Consider the following 20,091-nt stretch of genomic DNA (forward strand, 5'->3'; position numbering starts at 1 on the left):
CGGGGCCAGTCCTTGGCCCGCACCCACGAGGACGCGAGGATGCGCGCAGACCACCGCCAGGCACGCCGGCTACGACCCCACCCCGAGCTCCGCCGGATGGACGTGAGTCACAGAACAGCGCGTGCGCAGAAAACAAGGCCGCGGACCGCAGGGAGGCCGGGGGTGCCCGGCGCTTCCCATGATGAGACTCGCGCGTCCCCCACGCCAGGACGCGCCGCGGTGGCCTGGAGACTGAGGCGCAGACTCCTAGGCCCGCGCTGAGCTTCAGGGCCGAATTTGGGTCTTTGGCTGCTTCTCTTTTCAGTTAATGAAACTGCCCGCTGGAAATGACCAACTGCCGCGTCGTGCCAGGCACGTGAGACTTCCGAGCCGGCTGGGCCCTAAATCAGGAGACGGGGCGGGCCCGGGGGCTGGCGCGCCGCGTGAGCCCCGCTCAGGGCCCATTCCGATGCGGTGACGGCACCGCCGGGCGCTCTCGGCGGCCGGAGTCCCGGTGCGGGCGCCGTGCCACCTGCTGGCGGCTCGTGCCAACCGCCTTCGCAGCGGCTCGGGGGCCCCGGATCTCACGGGGTCCCCGGCCAGGGGGCTGGCCCGGGGCGGTGGCGGGATGTCCCTCACTAAAACCGGCTTGCTCCGGCCTGGACGTGGACACTTCGGGTCTTGTGCTGGCCGCTGCGACCGGGCAGCGGAGAGTTAACCGCCCGCCCCCGCCCGGCCCAGACGTCTGGCTCTGGCGCCAGCGCAGGAATCCGGGGAGGGCCGCTCGGGATCAGGGCCCGGGGCCAGCGAGGCGGGGCTCCCGGCAGACCCGGCCAGGGGCCTCCTGCAGGAGAAGCCGCAGCCCACAGCGGCGCGCAGGCGGAGCCTCCCAGGGTCGTGGAAAAGACAGGCGTGTGTGCCCGTCCGTGCGTGGACAACGGGCCTCGGAGAGCCGTGCGGTGGGCGTGCTGCTGGTCCGCGCGGGGCTCTGGCGCGGCCGCCCCGCTGAGCCCCGCCCCCGCACTGCCCCGCGGGCCGGGGGAGGCGAGGCCGGCGCCCGCGCACCTGGTGCAGCTGGGACGCCGCACGGCCTGAAGAGGCGGCCCTGCGGAGGGGCGTCCCTCGGGCTTCCTCCCTGACGGTCCTGTGACCGTCACCGCTGAGCCGCAGAGGCTCCCAAGCTGAGCGCCAAGAGCGCGTGCAGCTGCCGTCCCTTCTCCCACCCCGAGTCCGAGGGGCACGTCCGCTTATGGCAACGAGGCCCATGGGAAGGCGCCGCCCTGGCAGGGGGCCTGGAGCACCCGGCAGTCGCGGGCTCCCTCACCCTGGCCTCTGGTGCCGGGCGTGACCCCTGGACAGGCTCCCCTCCTGGCTGTTTCTTTGGGGAACCCTGACGGAAACGGGCCCTTTCATTGGGACGCTGGGCACGCCATCAACCCAGGAACGCTGGCTTCAGGACCTCCGTGCTTCCTTTGGCGATTTTCTTCCATTTTCTGTCTTCTCTTGCTTTTCCCAGTAATTCCTAGTAGTTGGTTATGAAACCGCACAAAGTTTCTCTATTTAAAAGAATCACCTTCTTTGCTGATCTCTTTATAATTTAAGAGAGCTTCCCTCAACTTTATATTCTAAGCTTCTACGTGGACTTTTAATTTCGCTTGGTTCCTTTAAAAGAGCTATTTCTTGTTCCATGAATGCTTCCTGGATTCGGAATATCGTAGGTTGTAATATCCTTTCTGTTCTTTCGTCTGACGGCAACGTGAAGCTTGAAGACAAATCTTCCTTTTCCAGGAGTCCGTGTCCCCCTGCCCTCCCAGCGCGCAGGCTGCCGCTGCCCCGGCCCCCTGGAGACGCCCTTCAGCGGGACCGAGGGGCCCAGAGATGGACGCCGAGCATGAGGCGGTGAGGCAGCAGAGGGATGGCCGGGTGGGGGCCCCGAGGCCGCCACCCACGTGCATGACGGGGCGCCCCGCGTGGCTTCCCAGCTGCTGACACCGGACGGTCCCAGCATGTGGTGAGGCACGGTGCTCATCTCCCAGGAAGACCAGAGCTGAACTTGGTGCTGACTGTCGCTGTGGGGTGATGGTGCCCCCAAATGTGTGCCCATGCCCCACCCCCGGGAGCCTGTGACGGGCCTGGTTTGGAGACGGCTTCGCAGGTGTAATGGGGCTGCTGTCCCGATGGGGAGGGGTCCCTGAACCAGACGTGGGAGAAGGCCGCGAGACGACAGAGGCACAGCCTGGGGCGAGGTGTCCGCCAGCTGGGGGACACCCCGGGCTTCCGGCCACCACCAGGCGCTGGAAGAGGCGAGGAGGCCCACCCGAGCCTTCGGAGGGAGCGCGGCCCGGCCCGCAGCTGCAGTGACGAGTCGGGACGGCGAACGGCACCGGCAGGGTCGTGTCTGCCCCATGACTCTGGGTTCCGGTCCAGGCGTTCCCCATCTTCCTCTAAGAGGTCTCAGCGTTTAAGCCGTGAACACAGCAGTTCCGTGACCGTGAGCGCTTCCCAGGGTGGGGCTGAACGGCAGAGTATAGTGGGGGAGACCCCTTGGCGCTGAGACTCAGGCGGCCGGTGCGCCGCAGGAAGGGGGGCCCCAGGGAGCCTCGGGAAGCTGGCCGCGCTGCCCTCGCCCAGCTGGGCCCGGAGGAGCGAAGGGGGTGACGTGGCCGAGCAGACAGGAAGCCCGAGCGCGCAGCCTTCAGACCCGGAGGGCACAGCCGAGGGAGCGTGGCTGTCCCGGGGCTTCAGCATGACCCCGCCTGCCGGCCAGCTGGCTCGGGCCCTGGTCGGACGCGGTCCCAGCCTCAGCGCTCGACGGAGCGACTACCAGGCAGGCCCTCTGCCTGGGGGGACAGACGGGAGGGACAGGAGGTGGCAGGCGGGGCTTCCTGAAGGCAACGCCTGGCTGGTTGTTCCCTGCACGCGTCGTGGGGGTAGCCTTCGGCAGTCGTGGGGGTGCAGATGTGGGGGCGGCAGAGCAGATGTGGCCTGTGGCCTCTCACTTTCTCGGGCCTTTGGGACTCGCACTTTGAGGCAGATGCTGGATCTGAGCTTCTCTCTCCTGGGCTTTCCGTCAGGTACTAAGGACGATGTGCAGATGGACGTGAGCTGGACCGTCCCGGCCGCGTTCAGGTGGCACGAGGACCAGAATGGCCTCCGGTGTCTGGACGAGGGGCCGAGCGGGAAGCCGGCCTCTGAAGGGTGGTGGAGCCGAACCGCCGAAGGCCCTGGTGACCACAGGCCACCGTGCAGGGGAATCGGCTCCAGGAGACCGTGAGGGCTGTGAGGCAGGGGTTGGCAGGGTGTGCCCTTGGTGGCGCCGCTGGGTCTTGAGTCCTCTTCGGGGCGGTGTCGGGGGTCATAGGCTGCTGCGAGGGAGCAGGCGGCCTCCCCAGCAGGGCCGGTGTGTCCCGTGTGCAGGGTGGCGGGCTGCCTGCGTCCTCTGGGGGAACAGGCTGGATGTGGTTCCGGAGACCCAGCATGACGAGGCCCTTCTCCAGGATGGCTGAGGGGCGCTGGGCTGAAACGGGGCGGCTGGCTGCCGGGGAGCGGAGCCCGGCAGGAACCCTGACTCGGTGGTCGCCCGAGCGAACCGGCTCCACCCCCTCGAGTCGTCTGCCCTGCGCAGCCACTGCGACCCTCGCTCTCCCCGCATCCCGGGATCAGGAGGGATCGGCCTTCAGGGACCTGCCTCCTGCTGTGAAGTGGGGCACACCCCGTCCAGTGTGCCCCGACACAGAAGGCTGCCTTGGACTGAGGGTCCGTGTGCCTCTGGACTGCCACCCTCCTGCCCCCACGGTGGTGGACGAGGGTTCCGACAAAGGCAAGTCCAGTGTCTGGGGAGGCCAGAGGCCCGGAGGAGCGGTCCGGGGTCAGCAAGGTCCAGGTTTCGTGGACGGCTTGGACCAGTTACTAGACCTGCACAGATGCTGTGGAATTTCGATTTGTCATCAGAGAAGGTCCAGAGACAGCTGGACGCTTCCTTGGCATCCTGTCTGTGCGTGCGGTCTCGGTGACAGTGGCCAAGATCGCAGCCACGGGAGGGAGCGGAAGGCCCCCCTCCACGCTCCTGCAGACAGGGACATCTCCAGGCGGGTGGGGCCAGTGGCGCGCAGAGCCCCTGCCACTTTGGCCCTGCTCCCTGTAGTGCAGCTGGTGGTCTGTGTGTCTCATAAAAGTGGGTCCGCACACCTGCCCTGCGGGCTCCTGCACCAGGCTCAGGTCACAGGTGGGTGCCCACAGGCAGGCTCACAAAGACGACACTCCCAGAGCCCCCAGGTGGACTGGGCTCCCCAGTGTCCCCCCAACCCCCAGTCTCCGTGGACCATGCTCCTCAGTGACCCCAGGTGGACTGTGATGCCCAGCACCCCTCGCCCCCCGCAGACTACGCTCCCCAGAGCCCCTGGCATCAGATGACGCCGCAGGACAAGGTCCCACCTGCGGGCGGGAAGGTGTGATGTGTGCTCCTCCGTCCCCCTCCTGGGTCCCCCACGTCTTCCTCGTCTCTGGCTGTGGAGCGAAGACCACCCCTCTCTCCCAGGCCCCCATCTGGGCCCTTCGTGGGAGCAGGAAGTGACCTCTGCTCTGTCGGAGGCCGCCTGGGGTCTGCTCGTCAGGGCGGTCGGCCCATCCTGGCTAGTGCTTACAGAGCGTGGGACCGCTGATTACAAACGAACTCCCAGTGAGTAGCCACGGTGGCGACCGATGTTTACAATTCTCTTGGGAAGCATCACACGAATGTTCTGCAGACGGCCAGCTCCGGTTTATAATGGAGTGTAGAGGAGCTGGGCGTGAACGAGCCAGGCCGCATGTCCAGGCAGAACAGGTGTGAGAGGGCCAAGGACACGGACTTTTTTAAAAAAGACCTTGTAGTTGAGCCCCATGATCGATTACATGAGTTCTAAGATTATTTACTTGCTTATTTTTCAGGGTTGGACTCAGTGGATTTTAGTGTTAGAGAATCTGCTGGATCTTACGTGGAGTGGGGTCGGACTGAGCTGAGGACAGCTGCCAGCGTCGCCGAGGCGCCTGTCTGCTTGTGCGGCTCCTACAGCCTCTGCCCGCCTCAACCAGAGGAACGGGAACTGTCCGTCTGTGTCAGGTGGGCAGGTGTATGTACCCTCACACGGCGTGGAACAGGGTTTTAACTAACATGCTGTGAGTAGCCAAAGGCTGAAAACAGGAACTTTGTAGAGCATTTTGTCACTGCATGTCCAAGGTCAAAACCCAGCATCCTGTTTCTAGGACTATGTCTGCCACGGGAGGTCTGCCGTGTCCCTGGACCTCACGCATCTGGAAGGAGGCGCAGGCCGGGCAGGTCCCATGGCGGGTGGGGGCAGCTCCGCTCGGAGCTAGCGCAAAGCGGGGTCTGCCCGTCTCAGGTGATGCCGGCTCCTGCCCAGCCCTGGGGGTCTGCGGATGAGGTAGGACTTGTCCAACACAGGCATCGAAGAAACACTGCGACCCACTCGTGTTAACAGAAAAGTGTGCGTGGGGCGGAGGTGGGTGGCCTGTGGCCCCAGCGCATGGGCTGCTGCTCGAGGACACTTTCCAGGAGGGGACCAGCTGCCTCGGGCTGGAGCCGAGAGACAGGTTGGGGGCTGGATGTCCACTCCCCCCTCTAGGCCATTTATCCTGTTTATAACATTTAAATTTCCTATCTGAGCAGGATTTCCTCTTGTAATTAAAAAAAAAAAAAAAAAAAAAAAGCCTTCCTCAAACCGCCAAGCTCGTCGTCACACATTCCTGAACATGCTGTCACTCCCGGGGTGGGCGCCGGCTGCAGCTCACGCTCCTGGACGTGGTTTTACGGGCCGAGTCGAGGTGTGTGCTGTGCAGAGCAGCGGCACTGAGCAGAGGGAGGGGACACACGGCCAAGCCCCTGCCCGCAGTGCGTGGCGTCTGCATTGTCTGCGGGGCGCCTGGGCTTTCTCCTTGCCCCACCCCCCAGCCTGGCTTCCCAGAAGCCAGGGACGGCAAGCCTGATGGAGTCATCTGACCCCTGTGATGCGCCCTCACCTCTGGCCCTGACCCTCCTGCAGGGAGCTCGCAGGGCCAGTTGGTTCAACAAAACAGGACTCATCTTCTAAGACAACCTAGCTGCAGCTATTTTTTCTTAAATTAAGCAGAGAAACACCAGTGGGGTCAACTGGCTCTTCTGGAAACCTCCAGACCCGCATCACGAGTCCCCCGCGCAAACGCCACCTGTTTACCCCACGCGGGGCCTGTCTGTGCTCAGCCGGACGAGTAGGTAAACCCGCAGGGGTCCATGAGTGTGCATGTGTGCATGTGTGTGCATGCACATGCATGTGTGCACGTGTGCACATGTGCGTGCGTGCACGTGTGTGCAACGAGCGCCTGGGCCTCGCTGCCGTCCTGCCGGGCATCTGAACAGCACGAGGCCAGGACACAGCAGTGAGGGGAGGAGCGACTCTTCGAAACGGGCCTCATCGTTCGCAGCCTCACGTGCCATTGATTTGGTGCTGAGGCTTTGGGGCTTGCTTTCCCGGGGCGAGCGACGCCCCCGGGGCCCTCGGGGCAGGGCCAGGCGGGGGCTTACCTGCGGTGCGTGAGGAAGCTGCCGCTGACGTGCCCGGACCCGTCGCACCCGGGCGTGGGGCACGACATGCCCTCTGTCTTGACCGACTTCCAGGAGAACTGGGAGCCGTTGAGGTAGCCGTCCTTCTGCCTCTTGGCCGCCAGGGGGCACCCAGACGCGCTGCGGTGGGACGCATACTTGCCGGTGATGTGGCCCTGGCCGTCACACCCGGGGACTGGGCATCTTCCAACAGAAGCGAGACACACTTTACTGTGTTGCCAGCACAGACCTGGTGGCCTCTGCGACAAAGACAAGGTAACCTCCCCAAAAAAGTCACGCTCTCCGCGAGCAAAGGAGAGAGGAGGAAAGAAGTTCACAGACAGGCCCCACCCGGTGGGCGAGGGGCCGGGGCTGGCACCGGCACTGGACACGCTGGCCGGAGGGGCAGCCACTCCGGGGCAGACCCCACGCCCGTGGGAGCAGGAGCCGGCACGCGGGAGAGGAGAACTCCACTGCGCGGCGGGCGAGGCTCGGGCGTCTGTGGAAAAGACGCCACTGCTGGTTGCGGTCACAGCTTTTATGGAAATGCAGTTGGTGGGAAGTTGCAGGGTTATTTTCACAAAGGCCGTTTTATAAACCTGTGTTTTCTCAAGAGCTAGAGAATATGATGTTTGTTTGGCCGTGTTCTCTGGGGTTCGTAAATACCCTCCAGCCAGACGGTTTTAGCAGGAGAGGCGGTGCTCGATCAGGGCGCTGGGAAGGTGTCGGCAGGAAGCGCATCAGCAGTGCGTTTTTGGTGATAAATGGAAAAAACAGTGCCGGGAGCTAAAGTTCAACGGTAGGCTGACCGCTGCTCCTGAGAGTCCTCACGCAGGTCACAGCAGAGGGCCGAGGACAGACTCCCACCTTGCCGGTGGCAGTGTGCACATCACGGCCCAGGCTGCCGTCTCCGGCCTGCATTTCGTCCTAAATAGTAAAGTCTACATTCTCTATAATTTGTATTACCCACTTATGCCAATAAGTTTTATTTTAATAATTTCTATTGTAAGTAATTTTTATTTAGTTTTAATCAAATAACTTTCTGCCAAGACGGCAAGTGAGATCACAAAGTCGGGGACCCAGCGCCGGGTTTACCTCACGGGTTCCTGAGACCTGGGCGCACCGGGCATGGGGTCAGGCAACCGCGGGGGACCGCGTGACAGGGAGGGCCCGGCGTCGCACCCCACACGCGCGTGGGAGCCGGGGGGCCTCGGCTAGGCTCGAGGCCTGAGATGCATGTAGCCAGGGCAGCGCGGCAGGCTCACGTGCGGGACCCACATCACCCTCCGCAGACCTTCGCGAGCGCCCGCCTGGCCAGCTAACCTGCTCCTCCCGCCAGGGGGCTGAGGGGACTTTCTGGCACTTTGGTCACGCAGAACGTATTGCATTGCCCATGATGCAGTCGGTGTGATTTGGGGTTGGTTTAAATGATCCGACCTTGCAGTCGGCTGACGTCTCAAAGCCACGAGCCCAAGCGCCCCCCCCTTTCCGTCGCTGGCCGGGCCTCCGGCACACGCACCTGATCGGCTCCTGGTCCTCCTTATCCTCCTTGCTCTGCGCTATCCTGATACCACTTTTCTTCGCCCGCGGGCACCCTGAAAGGCTAGAGGAGAGACGGGGCTTCAGAGAGGCCCCGGCCGGCCCTGTGCCGCGGGCTCTGCGTGGAGGCGGGACATGGGAGCAGGTGGGGGGGGGGGCGCCCCGTGTGCTTGCACGCCGGGCACGCCCACGCGTCCACGGCCTTGGGTCGCGATCCTAGGGGCTGGTGGCCCTGTCTGACTTCTCGCTGGTTCCCACGCCTGACGGAAACCAGGGCGCTTTCCCCACAGGCAGCGGAACGCTGGGCCCCAGGACAAATGCAACTGCCTCGACGGACACCTAAACGCTTGCTCTCCGCCCAGAACGCGGAATGAAAACCCGCTCCCTGCGGACCCCGCCCAGAGCTCCCTGCAGTCCTGCCAGCCGGGGCGGGGCACTGGAGCCCCAGGGCAGGCAGAGTGAGGGGCGCGGGCCTGGGGGCCAGGTCGGACGGCCGCCCGGTGTCCCAGGGTGCCACTGCGCTTCCGTAAAATGGGACATGAAGAGCCATAGGCCTGGCGAGGTGGGGCTGGTGACTCCGGGTCCGTCCTGCCAGCTCCCGTCCATGTTTGAGAGTCCTTCAGGGTCCGCGTCCGACCCCAGCACAGTCACTCAGCGGTGTCCTCCCCACTGAACCTCCAGTGGGTTCGGGCCCGCGTGCGCTGGGGACACCACTCGCAGCCCCCTCTGCCCTGCCCTGTGTGGACGACGGGGCCCTTCAAGTTCACGAACTTGACCCGAACGTCACGTGGCTCCGTCCAGGGCTTTTTCATCTGGGAGGACCCGGCCACCGTTGGCCGTTCGTCTCACTGCGAAGCTCGGAGGCCCGCGGCCGTCCCTGCCGGGCGCCCAGTTGTCCTCTCCTCACCGGCCCCGGGCCCCGGGCCCCGGGCCCCGACCTGCCGCGCTCCGCGCCTTCGGGGGGCCGCTTCACCCCCCGGACGCCTCCGCGGCCCGCCCTGCACAGCCGACCTGCGCTGACCGCCAACCCCGCCTCCCTGCGCTCCCGAGACCGCGGTGACCCCTTGCGATTAGGTGACCAGACTGCGAAAACCAGGTTCCACCCACCCAGGCGGCTCCCACGTGCCTGTACCCCGAACTGCTGCTGTTAGCACATTTTCCTGGTGCCCCTCCTCCGGGCGACCTCCTGGAACCGACCCCACCTCGGCTCACGTGTCCCCGCCCCCCCAGCCCCTCCCTGCTCATGCATGGCGGGGGGGGGGGGGGGGGGGGGGGCTACACCCTCAGCTCAGGTGTCCTCCCCCCCCCCCGCCCCGTTAGGACCCGCCCACCTGCCCCGCCCCCCAGCCCTGCCCAGATGACTGCGCCCTATTTATATTCGTATCCGCGCCTGCGCCTCCGCCTGTCGAGCACGCACGTGGGTGTTTTGGGGACGAGGCGCCGGAGCTGCTGTGGCTCCACCGCGGACGGTGCCCGGCGAGGCTGGTGCTGGGCCGCCGCCTGCGGGCAGTGAAATCGGGGCGGAGCGAAACGCAGCTTCGGCTGAGGAGGGGGAGTCGTAGGTCGTCACAGCTGCTCCCAGCGGATCCGCGGCCTTGACAGATGGGGGCCCTGCTCTGCGACTCGTCACTGTGGCCCCGGAGGGCAGGGAGATGCTGCAGACCCGGACTGACGTGTGCTGGGGCGCGGTTGGCAGCAACGGCGAAGCCCCGCGCTCAGGCGCACCTTGCCCAGAGCTGGTGCGCAGTGGCGCCCCCTGCGGCTCTGGGAGACGAGCTGGTGGCCTGGAGAGCCAGGCTGGGGGCGCGGGCCACCTCCGTCCTCCACTGGCGTCCACTTCGCACATGACATGCCCAGCAAGAGCGACTCCGCCTGGCGGACTGCGGCCGCGCTCACAGCGGCGGCCCGGGGACACTGCTGTGGTGCCCGCCACACGCCCATGGCCGCCCTCAGCTCGAGCGTGCTGGAGCCGTCAGGCCTGCTCCCAGCGCTGCACGGCCCCGGCACGGACGCGCACCGACCCCCGGCACGGACGCGCACCGACCCCCGGCACGGACGCGCACGGCCCCCGGCACGGACGCGCACCGACCCCCGGCACCGACGCGCACCGACCCCCGGCACCGACGCGCACCGACCCCGGCACGGACGCGCACGGCCCCGGCACGGACGCGCACCGACCCCCGGCACGGACGCGCACGGCCCCCGGCACGGACGCGCACGGCCCCGGCACGGACGCGCACGGCCCCTGGCACCGACGACCCCGGCACCGACGACCCCGGCACCGACGCGCACCGGCCCACGGCACGGACGCGCACCGACCCCCGGCACGGACGCGCACGGCCCCGGCACGGACGCGCACCGACCCCCAGCACGGACGCGCACGGCCCCGGCACGGACGCACACCGACCCCCGGCACGGACGCGCACGGCCCCTGCACCGACGCGCACGGCCCCGGCACGGACGCGCACGGCCCCTGGCACGGACGCGCACGGCCCCGGCACGGACGCGCATGGCCCCTGGCACCGACGACCCCGGCACCGACGCGCACCGACCCCCGGCACGGACGCGCACGGCCCCCGCACCGACGCGCACGGCCCCCGGCACCGACGCGCCGCTGACATGAGCCGAAGCAGCTGCCATCTGCAGGTTCGTGCTGGGTCAATGCCCACCACGTGGGATCTGAGCTACGGACATACAGGGTGTAGAGTAAACCACGAACAGGTTTACGTGACGCCAAGCAGAAAGCGATCATGGGAAACGTGGCAGACGCCCACGCTCAGGGGTGCAGACGTCACTGCGTGCGGGGTCCCAGCGCGGGGGCGGGGCGGGTCCTTCCAAAGGTAACGAGGGTGGCGGGGACGGTGCCGGCTCTCGCATGCGCGGGATTCTGGATTCAGGTCCATCTGCTGAAGCCGCGGCCTGGATCTGGCGCCCCTTCTGGAGGTGGCGCGTCCCATGTCCACTGTCCGCTGTCCACCGTTCACCGGGGGCCGGCTGCCTGGCTCACCTGTGCCCCCGCTCCGCAGGACGGCGACCCTTGGTCTGTGGCAGCGGTCCCCGGGGGACATCTCACAACATCTGGAGACGTCCTGGGTGGTCACGAATAGGGTGCTGGTGCTCCTGGCCTTGAGTGGGTGGGGCTGGGACCTGCCCAACAGCCCACAGCGGTGACCCCGCCACCAGCCTGGGTAGAGGGTGAGTTGGAGCCCTGGGCGAGGCTGGTCCCACCACCCTGGGCACACACGTCAGGCCCCTCATGGGCCCGCGCTGCTGGGCAGTGCTCCCTCGGGGCTGCAGGGTGGGCACAGGTGCACGGCTTGAGCGTGGTCGCCATGAGGCAGCTCTGTCCCTAATCCAGACTGCACCAGCCAGCAGAGAGCATCCCCTGCTCTGACCCCTGGGATCTGGTCCCGTGGCGGCCACAGGGCGGAGGCCCACACAAACCGTCCGCTCCACCGCACCGTGCCGCGGCCTCCCCCAGACAGCGGCCCGCTCTGGCTGTCCCCGCCCTCCCTCCCTCTCTCTCTTTTTTGTGCGGGGCGCACGTAAAGATGAAGGGCTCGGCCCCTGTCCGCCTGCCCGTTTTGTGTCCAACGCAGAGATGGCGAGCCGGCAGCCACCGGGTACCTGAGCTTATTTCCTTATTAGGTGCGGCCCTGCCTTCCATCGCCGCGGGTCTCAGCCCAGAGACGCCCCTTTCCTCCCAGAGCTGAGCCAGAAAGCCTTGCTCCTGACCATGGGGGCCCCGTGGGGGTCATCTCTCTGCTGTCCGCTCGCACAGAACTTTGCTCTCTCACGTGACCGAGGCACAACGCTCCCGTCCAGACACCGCCTCTTCTCGGGAGGGACCGTGCGGAGTCTGTCAGGCGAGGCCCTGTGTGTCCGGCTGGGCGGCCTGTGGCTGAGGCTTCCTCTGTCACAGACCGACTCTCAGCGTCATCGGATGCCTGCCTGTCACGGCCTGTCCCCCGGGCTGCGTACCCTTCCCGCACCCTCTCTGTTCGGAGACGTGCTGCTGGCGGACCTCAGAGTGTTTCCAGTGGCCAGAGCCGGCTGCAGGCTGAGCGCCCGGGAGGGGACCCTGTGGTCCGGCGCGAGGCCAGCCCGCCTTCCCGGTGAGGCGCCGAGCGCTCTGCCCAACCTCGTTCACCAGCGCTGTCGGGCCCACTGGACCGGCTGTCGGCATCATCCCCAGGCAGAAAGGGTGCTGACGAGGGGGACGGGGGGTTCGGGAGAAGGACGAGCACCGCCACGTACCTCCGATGGGAAGCGTAGTTGCCAGTGATGTGCCCGGAGCCGTCGCAGCCAGGGGTGGGACACCTGCAACGAAAAGCGCACGTTGGCCGGCTGCCGTGAGGAGCGCAGCCCCCGAGCGACGAGCTTCCTTCCCGCTCCGGAAAGCGGCGCCCCGCAGCGCCCGGCCCCCGGCTGCCGCCACCAGCCTGGGCTGCCTCGGCCTTCCGACACAGCGACATTTGCCAGGGACCCCAATCTCAGGGGCCACCGAGGCCCGAGAGTCCCTGGGGCACCCTGGTCCCTCGGCTCCCGACCCCAGAGCCCCTGCCCCCCACAGAGGCCCCACGTGCCTCCCCTTTGGTCACTCGAAGGTCAGTCGAGCCCAGTGACCGCGGGGCTTGCTGCCGCACCACCCACGTGCGAGGCCAGATTTTTACATGAAAACGCACATGCCGCGGCCTAGGAGGGCTCGCCCACCGCGGACAGCGCTGTCGGCGCCCGTTGGACTGGCTGCGTGGCCGGCCAACGACGGAGGGGCTGGACCCAGGCGGCGGCACCTGCCGCGGGCTGCACGGCCTCTGGACCGCCAGCCGGGTGTGCTGGGCGCAGGGACCGGCCTCAGGACACGGCTACTCTGACTGGCGTGGGGAGCGCACGGGTCTCTCCCAACCAACCAGGCCGAGCCGGCCAGATACAGGCCGTGTCTCAGGTGCCCGGCGACCCCGCCCACTGGCTCAGCCGCCATGTCGCCGTCACTTTGGTGGGAGAGAACTTAAAAATGGAGCCTTGTAGTTCCTGCCGCCCACGCGGCCTCTGCGGTACGCCCTCCCGAGAGTGATCGGGGCCACAGACAGGGTCCCTCTGCCATTTCTGCTGCTTCTGTACCCACCACAAATGTAAAAACTAAGGATGAGAATCAAGAAAAAGTTTTTCTTTGCATTAAGTTCGTAAGTGTCGAGGAACAGCGAGAACAAGGGCTCAGTGAGCCGCGCCGTCCCCTGGTCGTGACACTCCTGGACGCCTGGCAAGGACAGAAAGCACAAACTTTGATTGTAAAGATTCAATCAACGGGCTGCTTCCACTCAGCCGCCTTGACCATGGGATGTCGAGACCAGGCTAGCAGGCGACTTGCTTACAGAGGGCCGTCCTCGAGCTCAGAGCCAAGTTCGGGGGCAGGCAGTGAAGAAACGTCCAACTGTGCAGAGGTCATTTTTCGACACTGGGATGTGCAAACAATTTTTGGTCTTTAGAAGCTGTTGAATTCTCCTTTACTCCCAAGGAAAGGAACATAATTCCAGGTCTGAGGGCACAGAGGTTGACTGTCACCAGACCATGTGAAAGGTTAAGGCTTCACTGTAGCTCATGCCTTGTGAGAATTAAAAAGTAACTTAACGAAAGTGGAACAGACATCGCGGGCACAGCGGATGCAGCATCCGAAACCCGGGAGCTCGAGACAGAATAACGAGACGTTTAGGAAGGGGTCGGTGCCGGGAACGACCCCCGCCCCCCCCCCCCCCCCCCCCCCGCCGGCCGGCCTGACTCGGTCAGAGCAGCAGCTGCTTATCACTGATCGCAAGACTATTCTGTTGACTGCGAAGTAAGTGTTTCCTAAGCGACGAGTTAAACGACTGGACTCAGACAGCTGGTTTCCCCAGTGGCGCCCCGTGTGGACAGGGCCCCGGATGCTCACACGGGGAGGAAATGCCGAAGGCAGTAAAGGCGCCCTAAGTAAGAGAAGCTCATCTTCATGCAAAAAAGCATCCAACAACAAATGTTTCTCAACAGCCATAATCTATACGTGGCCTTGCTTTATGCTCAAAAGAAAAAATAATCTTTAAATTTGTCCTAATTTAAGCACTTAGTACAAACTTATTTAAAATTTATCCATTTTAACGAGTGGAAATTTTTTCATATGCCTTTTTTATTTCAGTAGGGGTGGGAGGAAGTTGACATATTCTGTTCCAGTTTAAAGTGAGGCTTTATAACCGACATTATACAAATGAAAATCAGATTTTACTAACTATAAAAAAGGAAAAGACTTTCGGAGTAGTTTTTATGGGATTAAACCATTTATAAACACATCTTGTGATAAAAAAGGAGAGGCGTTTAAAATGTCCTTTATCAACACAATGCTGGTTTGGCCCATTCTGCAGCTTCCACTGTGCGGGCGCGGCCTCACCGCCTCGGAGGCTTGGCTGCCTCCAGGATTTCAAGCCGGGCAGACTATTCCCACTCTGCCAGGAGCCACCCCGGGAGCGTGGAGGGTTCACCCCGGCTGTGGTGCTGAGGTCGGCAGGCAGGGAGGGGCACAGGGCTTGCTCAAGTCTGGGGGTGCTCCTGCCGCCCCCCACCACCATGCTCCGTTAGCTCCCCAAGGAGCTGCGCCTGGTGCTCGGGGGCACAGTCCACTCTGCTGGCCTCAGCGGCAGCTCCAGGCCATGTGGGTCAACCCGACCTGTGTCCCGGCTCCTCCATCTCACGACGGCTCTAAGTTTGCATTTTATGTCACTGCCCAAGACTTAAGGTTTTTCTTGAACTCTCAGGTTTGTATGCGAATTTGCTAGGAACCTCAATGTGCAAAAACAATTTTCCAAGGCCGGCAAAGAGGTTATTACTCATCCAGCGGAATGGGCTGTGCTTCCCCGATGGAGCCAGCTCCGGGCCCCGATGCGGGGCGCTGTAAAATCGATGAGCGAAGTCCGATTTGCACCTCCCCACCTGGGAGCGCCTTTTCCATGAAGGCGTTGGCCCGCCGGGGGCGGCTCAGAGTCCCCCTGGATGAAATCGGACAGCAGCGTGTGCTGCATAGTGTGGATTTGAAATGGTGGAAGAGATGGGCAGGGTTTCCATGGAAACTCCCCGTGAGGCAGGCCCGGGTTCCCAGCACCGAGGAGCTCAGGCGGCCGGGGTTCCTCACTGCCGCTCGGCGGGCCTTGCCGCCAGGCGCTTGTCAGGGACCACGGCACCGCGACTACCTAAGTCCCTGTGGCCGGGACGTAAGGTCGCGCTGAACAGAACACCTGCTTCGTATATTCTGCCTCTTCCACTCCAAAGGCACTATCGGAAGACACGCCGAGAAAGCAAATGACGAGTAAATAATCTTAACGTCGCACCTCGCCGCCTCCTGATAAATGCGAGGCAAAAGCAAGCGCGAGCCTTCCGCTTCTCCGCGGACTTCATTGCCCTGGGGTTTACGTAATACCGGGAGAAAATGATCTGGGGTAGTGCATGTTGCTATCTGGCTAGAAAGATTGGTTTTGTACAGATATTTAAGAATGGTTATGGAAAACTCATAATGAAAATGTTTAACTGTTTGCTTTGCAGAAACCAGGCAAAATCTAAGAAAAAACCCAAAAAACGAAAAACCAGGACCATTCGTAAATTTTTGGATTTATGATTTCCTGGAACCAGCTCTTCTCAAGGAGGGAAAAGCAAGGGAGGTCCGAGACGTGGAAGAGACGCCTGCCCGGGCCCCCCAGGACGCCGGCCTCCTCACGGCCTCCTCTTCACTGTCTGCCACCAGGAGCGACGTTCGGTCTGGACACACACAGGAATCACTGCCGATCACGCCCGCGTGGGTCACAAGACACATCCCCTGACGCCCAGAGGAGCTCGAGACCTACGCAGCCAGCTGCACAATCATGAAAACGCTGCCACGTGGCATGGGCACACGCCATACAGACTTGACGCGGGTGGCCTGCTTCTCAGGCCTGCCCCCCCCCCATCCCCAGCAAGACACAGGACCTACAGCTGCTGATCGCTCCCATCTCTAAACCGCCACCTCGAAACAGGGCTGCAGCAAGGCAGAAAGCTGAGTCTGCCGACCGAAGCCACAGAGTCGCCCGCTCAGGGCTTCCTTCACGCCGTATCGCCTTGTCTTTCAGAATTAAATATGAGAATCGAAGAAGCAGTTACGTTACGTCAAACATTTAAAACATGAATTTAAGAATCTTATGAAGGCTGACGGTACTGCCGTCGCGTTTGAACTGTGGCTGGACTTGTCTGGGTGACCGAACGAGCTGGCCCGCCTCCCGAAGCTTTGTCGCAGACGCGCCCCGATTTTGGGAGCGGTAGCTAAGACACACAGAAGGAGGTTCACGGACTATTTGGGACCCTAACATGGACTCTCGGACCAACCGGCCGAGCCCTCTGGAGAGAGTCACGCTGTGTTCCTTCACCTGTCTTTTTTGTGTCTTAAGGGAACTTAACAAGTAAAATGTAAAATATGAAAAAATATAATTTTTTCTTACTGCCCTCAATTTTTAAAGAAATCATAAAAATATAAAATGAGGCCTTGTTTATAGTGGCAAAATTTATTAGTAAATTGGAATGATTCAAGCCATGTATGTGTGTGTGTGTATAAAAGCCTTTGCCTCATTTATATAAAAAGTTCAATTCAAAATTTTTTGTTGCCTAAAGAGATATGGTTCTAAAAATGTTTATTTTTTTGTCACGTAAATAAGAATAAAATAAAGAGGTGCAGAAGAATGCAAAATAAAAATATTTTAAGATAGAAGAATGATACATACTGACTTTACGCTACAGCCCTGCGGCTTCTCCCCAGGCGGGAAGGAGCAGGTCGCCAGACGGCGACCCCGGACACGTCTGCCCAGCGTCTCGCTCGGACGCGCTTCCTGCGACTCGAGGAGGCTCAGCCCCACGGCCCACGTTTCCGTTTGTGAGCCACTCGGTGACCTTCCCTCCCCGGGCTTCAGAGTCGGGGCGCGCTCCCCGGGTTTCTCTGGCTCCCGTTGAGGACTCGGCGAGGCGCGGGCGCGCTTCGAGATGCCAAGCCGCCCTGGAGCCGTGGTAGGATTTGGGTGGAAGACTTGGCTCCTGATGGGAGCAACGTGTTAAAAAGGCATCATTCGCTTTTGGTTCTAAGCACTTTCTTTTAAAATCACACTCAGAAACAAACGAATAAATGAAAAAGAACTTTAAAAGTGCTGTTAACGTGCTTCAGAACAGCTTTGGTCTTGGCGGTTTCGGCAGGCCAGGCCGGCCTCACGCTGCTGAGAAGGCAAAGTGCCGTCCGCAGGTGGAGTTCAGGTGCTCGAGGCTGCAGCTCTCGGGCGCCGCGGGGGACCCGCTGCGGCTGGGTGGGTGGGGAGGAGCCTCACGGGTTCAGGTGGCACCCAGAGCGCGCAGCGCACTCGCCAGGTCACGTGGTCGGCCCGTGCATCCCGCGGCCAGCGGTCGGCGGGGGGCTCGCCGTAGGGTCCCAGTATTAGAGGCTGTCACGCTGGTGGGCGGCATTGGGCCACCTGAGACGTGTGCATGGACACCCACCCTCCGGCCTTCCCCGCACTCGCGCCTCAGCGCTGGGCGCCTGGGGGGTATCCGGGCTGGACGTGCAACGGGGCACATCTGTGGTGGGGTGCGGGGGCGTCTGCACGGAGGGCGCCTGACGGCGAGGAGGGGGGGGCCGGACCCTGGGCCCCGCGGGGCGCGGGCGGGGGGAGGGGCGCGCGCTGCGACACTGTCCGCAGACGACAGTGGTGCCCATGGCCCGAGAGGGAAAGGGGCGCTCGCAGCAGGCAGAGAGCAAGGGCAGGGAGAGGGGCAAGTCCTCATCCCCGGGGACGTGTCGCCGGAGGGAGAGCAGGCAGTGCAGGCGCAGACCGCTGTCCCCAGACTCGGCAAACTGTCCGGTGCAGCGTTGGCCCGGCAAGCAGATCCAGCAGCACCCCGGGGAGCGGCCGCCTCCCCCCGCGTCCCCCCCACACTGCCGCTCGGCCTGTGCCTGGGTCACGGTCACCTCGGTGCCTAGAATGTGCAGTCCGCGGGTGCCCGCTGTCCCCGGAGGCCGGGCTCCACGTGTCAGGGCGCCCCGAGCTGCTGACCGCCGAGCCGAGGCAGCCGTCCTTGTCCTCGAGGTCACTGCGATGAGCCTGGGGAAGAGGCGGCACCTCCAAAGGAAGTGGACGTCCGTGACGACCGGACGACAGCCTGACAGGCGTGGAGGCAGGAGGACACGTCCCCGGCGTCTTGGGTGCCAGCCTGGGTCACGCGCCTCTGCCCGCCGCCCCTGCCCGCTGCGTGCGGGGTTGGTGGGACCCGCTCGTGGGTGACGCTCCCGGACTCAGGCCTTCGCCACGTGAGCTACTCCCCGTCCAGCTGTGTGCGGACGCTGTCCCCGGAGTCCTGACTGCGGAGACCCCACGCCCTCGCCGGGTCTGCCTCTCCGCACGCAGGGCGAGCACAGACCCGGCCCTCAGGGAAGCCACTGGAATGCGCCTGCCTGGGGTGCACGTGCACCGGGGCCCCGCTCGCCTCCGCCTACGCCTACGCCTACGCGCGCTTCCTCGGAGAAGAATCTCACGTAAAAGTGATTTTTATGTAAGCAGCAAGAACAGGAAAATTAAGGCAAAGAAGAAGGAGGGAGAGAAGACGCCTCCACGCGGGGGACTCAGTGCTCGGGGAGTCTGCGTCCCGGCTCACGAGTGACTGCGTGGGGAGCTCCGGGGACACCCGCCCTTCTGCCCCGGAGGCAGCCAAGTGCCGCCCACCTGGGGGAAGGCCCTTCTGAGGTTCCTGTGAGCAGAGGACAGGCATCCTGAAGGCCAGCACCCCCCCCCCCAGGAGGGGGCGGGCGGAGGAGGGAGCGAGTCGCTATGGCAACCGCCTCCGCAGCCATCCCCTGTGATTTTACAAGCCTGGTCTGAGCAGCAGGGAACTGAGTGGGAGGCGCCAAGGGGAGGGGGTGGGGGAGGGGGCGGGGGGCCGGGGAGGGGGCGAGGGGGGGCGGGGGGCGGGGGGGCGGGGGGGGCGGGGGAGGGGGGCGAGGGGGGCGAGGCCTTCAGCCGGGGCGCGGGGCTCAGCGTGACCAGCCCCTCGCCCCAGGGGACATGCACAACCAGAGGGGGACGTGGGGCGTGGGGGACACGGGCCTCCAGAGCGCCAGGGCCAGCCTTGCAGCAGGGCTCCCTGGGGCTGCTGGGCGAGTCTGAGTCGCCCCGACTCAACGCTTGGTGGGCATTTCTGTGTCTCCAAACACAGATCAGCGTCACAGGCTGCCGCAGTCCTACACGCTCCTGACAACAAGGCAGGACCCTGCGGTTCTGCGTGGGGCCGGCAGAGGACTGCCCTGCCCACGTCACCCCAAAAAGCAGCCAGGGAGGAGGCGCGGCCCGCGGGAAAGGGCGCTGCGCGGGTGTCATGGCAGCCGGAGCTGTGGTGCGGCCCCTCGCCCTGGCTGTCCCCTCGGCGCGCACTCTGCGGGAGGCGCACGTGCGCACGCGCACTTGCCACGGGCCCGCAGCGGAGGCGGGCTCTCGACCGAGGGACGAGGACGTGGCGTGAGCGCTGGCCAGTTCCCTGCGCCTCGGCCACGTGCCACGGTTACCGAGTCCCTGAAGTCAGTCTCGCCCTGGGACTTGAGAAGTCACTATTACCGTCCCAGTTTAGGTATCAACAGACTGAAGTTCAGAGAGCGACATAGCTGGAGAAGGCTTACGGGTCCAGCTAAGGGATCCGGCCACCGAGTGCCGCCCGCCCGCTAGGAAGCCCCTGTCGGGGGGTCGCTGCAGGGGCCTGGGCCGCCCGGCTCACAGCTCCACAGGGTCCTCACTTCTCGCGTCGGGGGAGAGTGGCCGACGAGCGCGCTCTGCACACCGAGAGGCCGCTGCCGAGGTGCCAGCTCCGCCCCGGGATGGCCGTGGGGGCCGACGGGCCCAGGCTTGCTGTCCTGGCTGGGAGGTGCGGTGCGGGCAGCCTCACGTCCCCTCGGCGTGACGGCCCGTTGTCCCCAGATCACGGTGACG

The 20,091-nt window shown here is 64.1% G+C and overlaps 2 protein-coding genes across 16 annotated transcripts in view; one reads left to right on the forward strand and one right to left on the reverse strand.

The window, feature by feature from the left end:
• MYT1L (myelin transcription factor 1 like) overlaps nucleotides 1-20,091 on the reverse strand; it is a 293,631-nt gene that overhangs the window by 13,021 nt on the left and 260,519 nt on the right. For all 9 annotated transcript variants that reach the window (XM_036224409.1, XM_036224411.1, XM_036224413.1 and 6 more), the window contains 3 exons: nucleotides 12,350-12,412; nucleotides 8,073-8,156; nucleotides 6,536-6,757 (listed from right to left, as the gene is read on the reverse strand). In XM_036224409.1, the coding sequence (XP_036080302.1) occupies nucleotides 6,536-6,757; nucleotides 8,073-8,156; nucleotides 12,350-12,412 (369 nt within the window). The remainder of the gene's footprint in view (nucleotides 1-6,535; nucleotides 6,758-8,072; nucleotides 8,157-12,349; nucleotides 12,413-20,091) is intronic.
• Nucleotides 842-17,719, forward strand: LOC107516254. Of its 7 annotated transcripts, none has more exons than XM_036224415.1 (3): nucleotides 842-4,801; nucleotides 4,906-6,222; nucleotides 15,653-17,719. In XM_036224415.1, the coding sequence occupies exon 1, from the start codon at nucleotides 3,436-3,438 to the stop codon at nucleotides 4,390-4,392; it is 957 nt and encodes a 318-aa protein (XP_036080308.1). In that variant the 5' UTR covers nucleotides 842-3,435; the 3' UTR covers nucleotides 4,393-4,801; nucleotides 4,906-6,222; nucleotides 15,653-17,719. The 7 variants fall into 7 exon arrangements, with proteins under 7 accessions (XP_036080308.1, XP_036080313.1, XP_036080310.1 ...); XM_036224420.1 differs by having other exon boundaries at nucleotides 4,906-5,077; XM_036224417.1 differs by lacking the exon at nucleotides 15,653-17,719 and having other exon boundaries at nucleotides 4,906-5,799; nucleotides 6,105-7,497.

The sequence above is a fragment of the Rousettus aegyptiacus genome, unplaced genomic scaffold (assembly GCF_014176215.1).
Source record: "Rousettus aegyptiacus isolate mRouAeg1 unplaced genomic scaffold, mRouAeg1.p scaffold_m13_p_7, whole genome shotgun sequence".
NCBI lineage: Eukaryota > Metazoa > Chordata > Mammalia > Chiroptera > Pteropodidae > Rousettus > Rousettus aegyptiacus.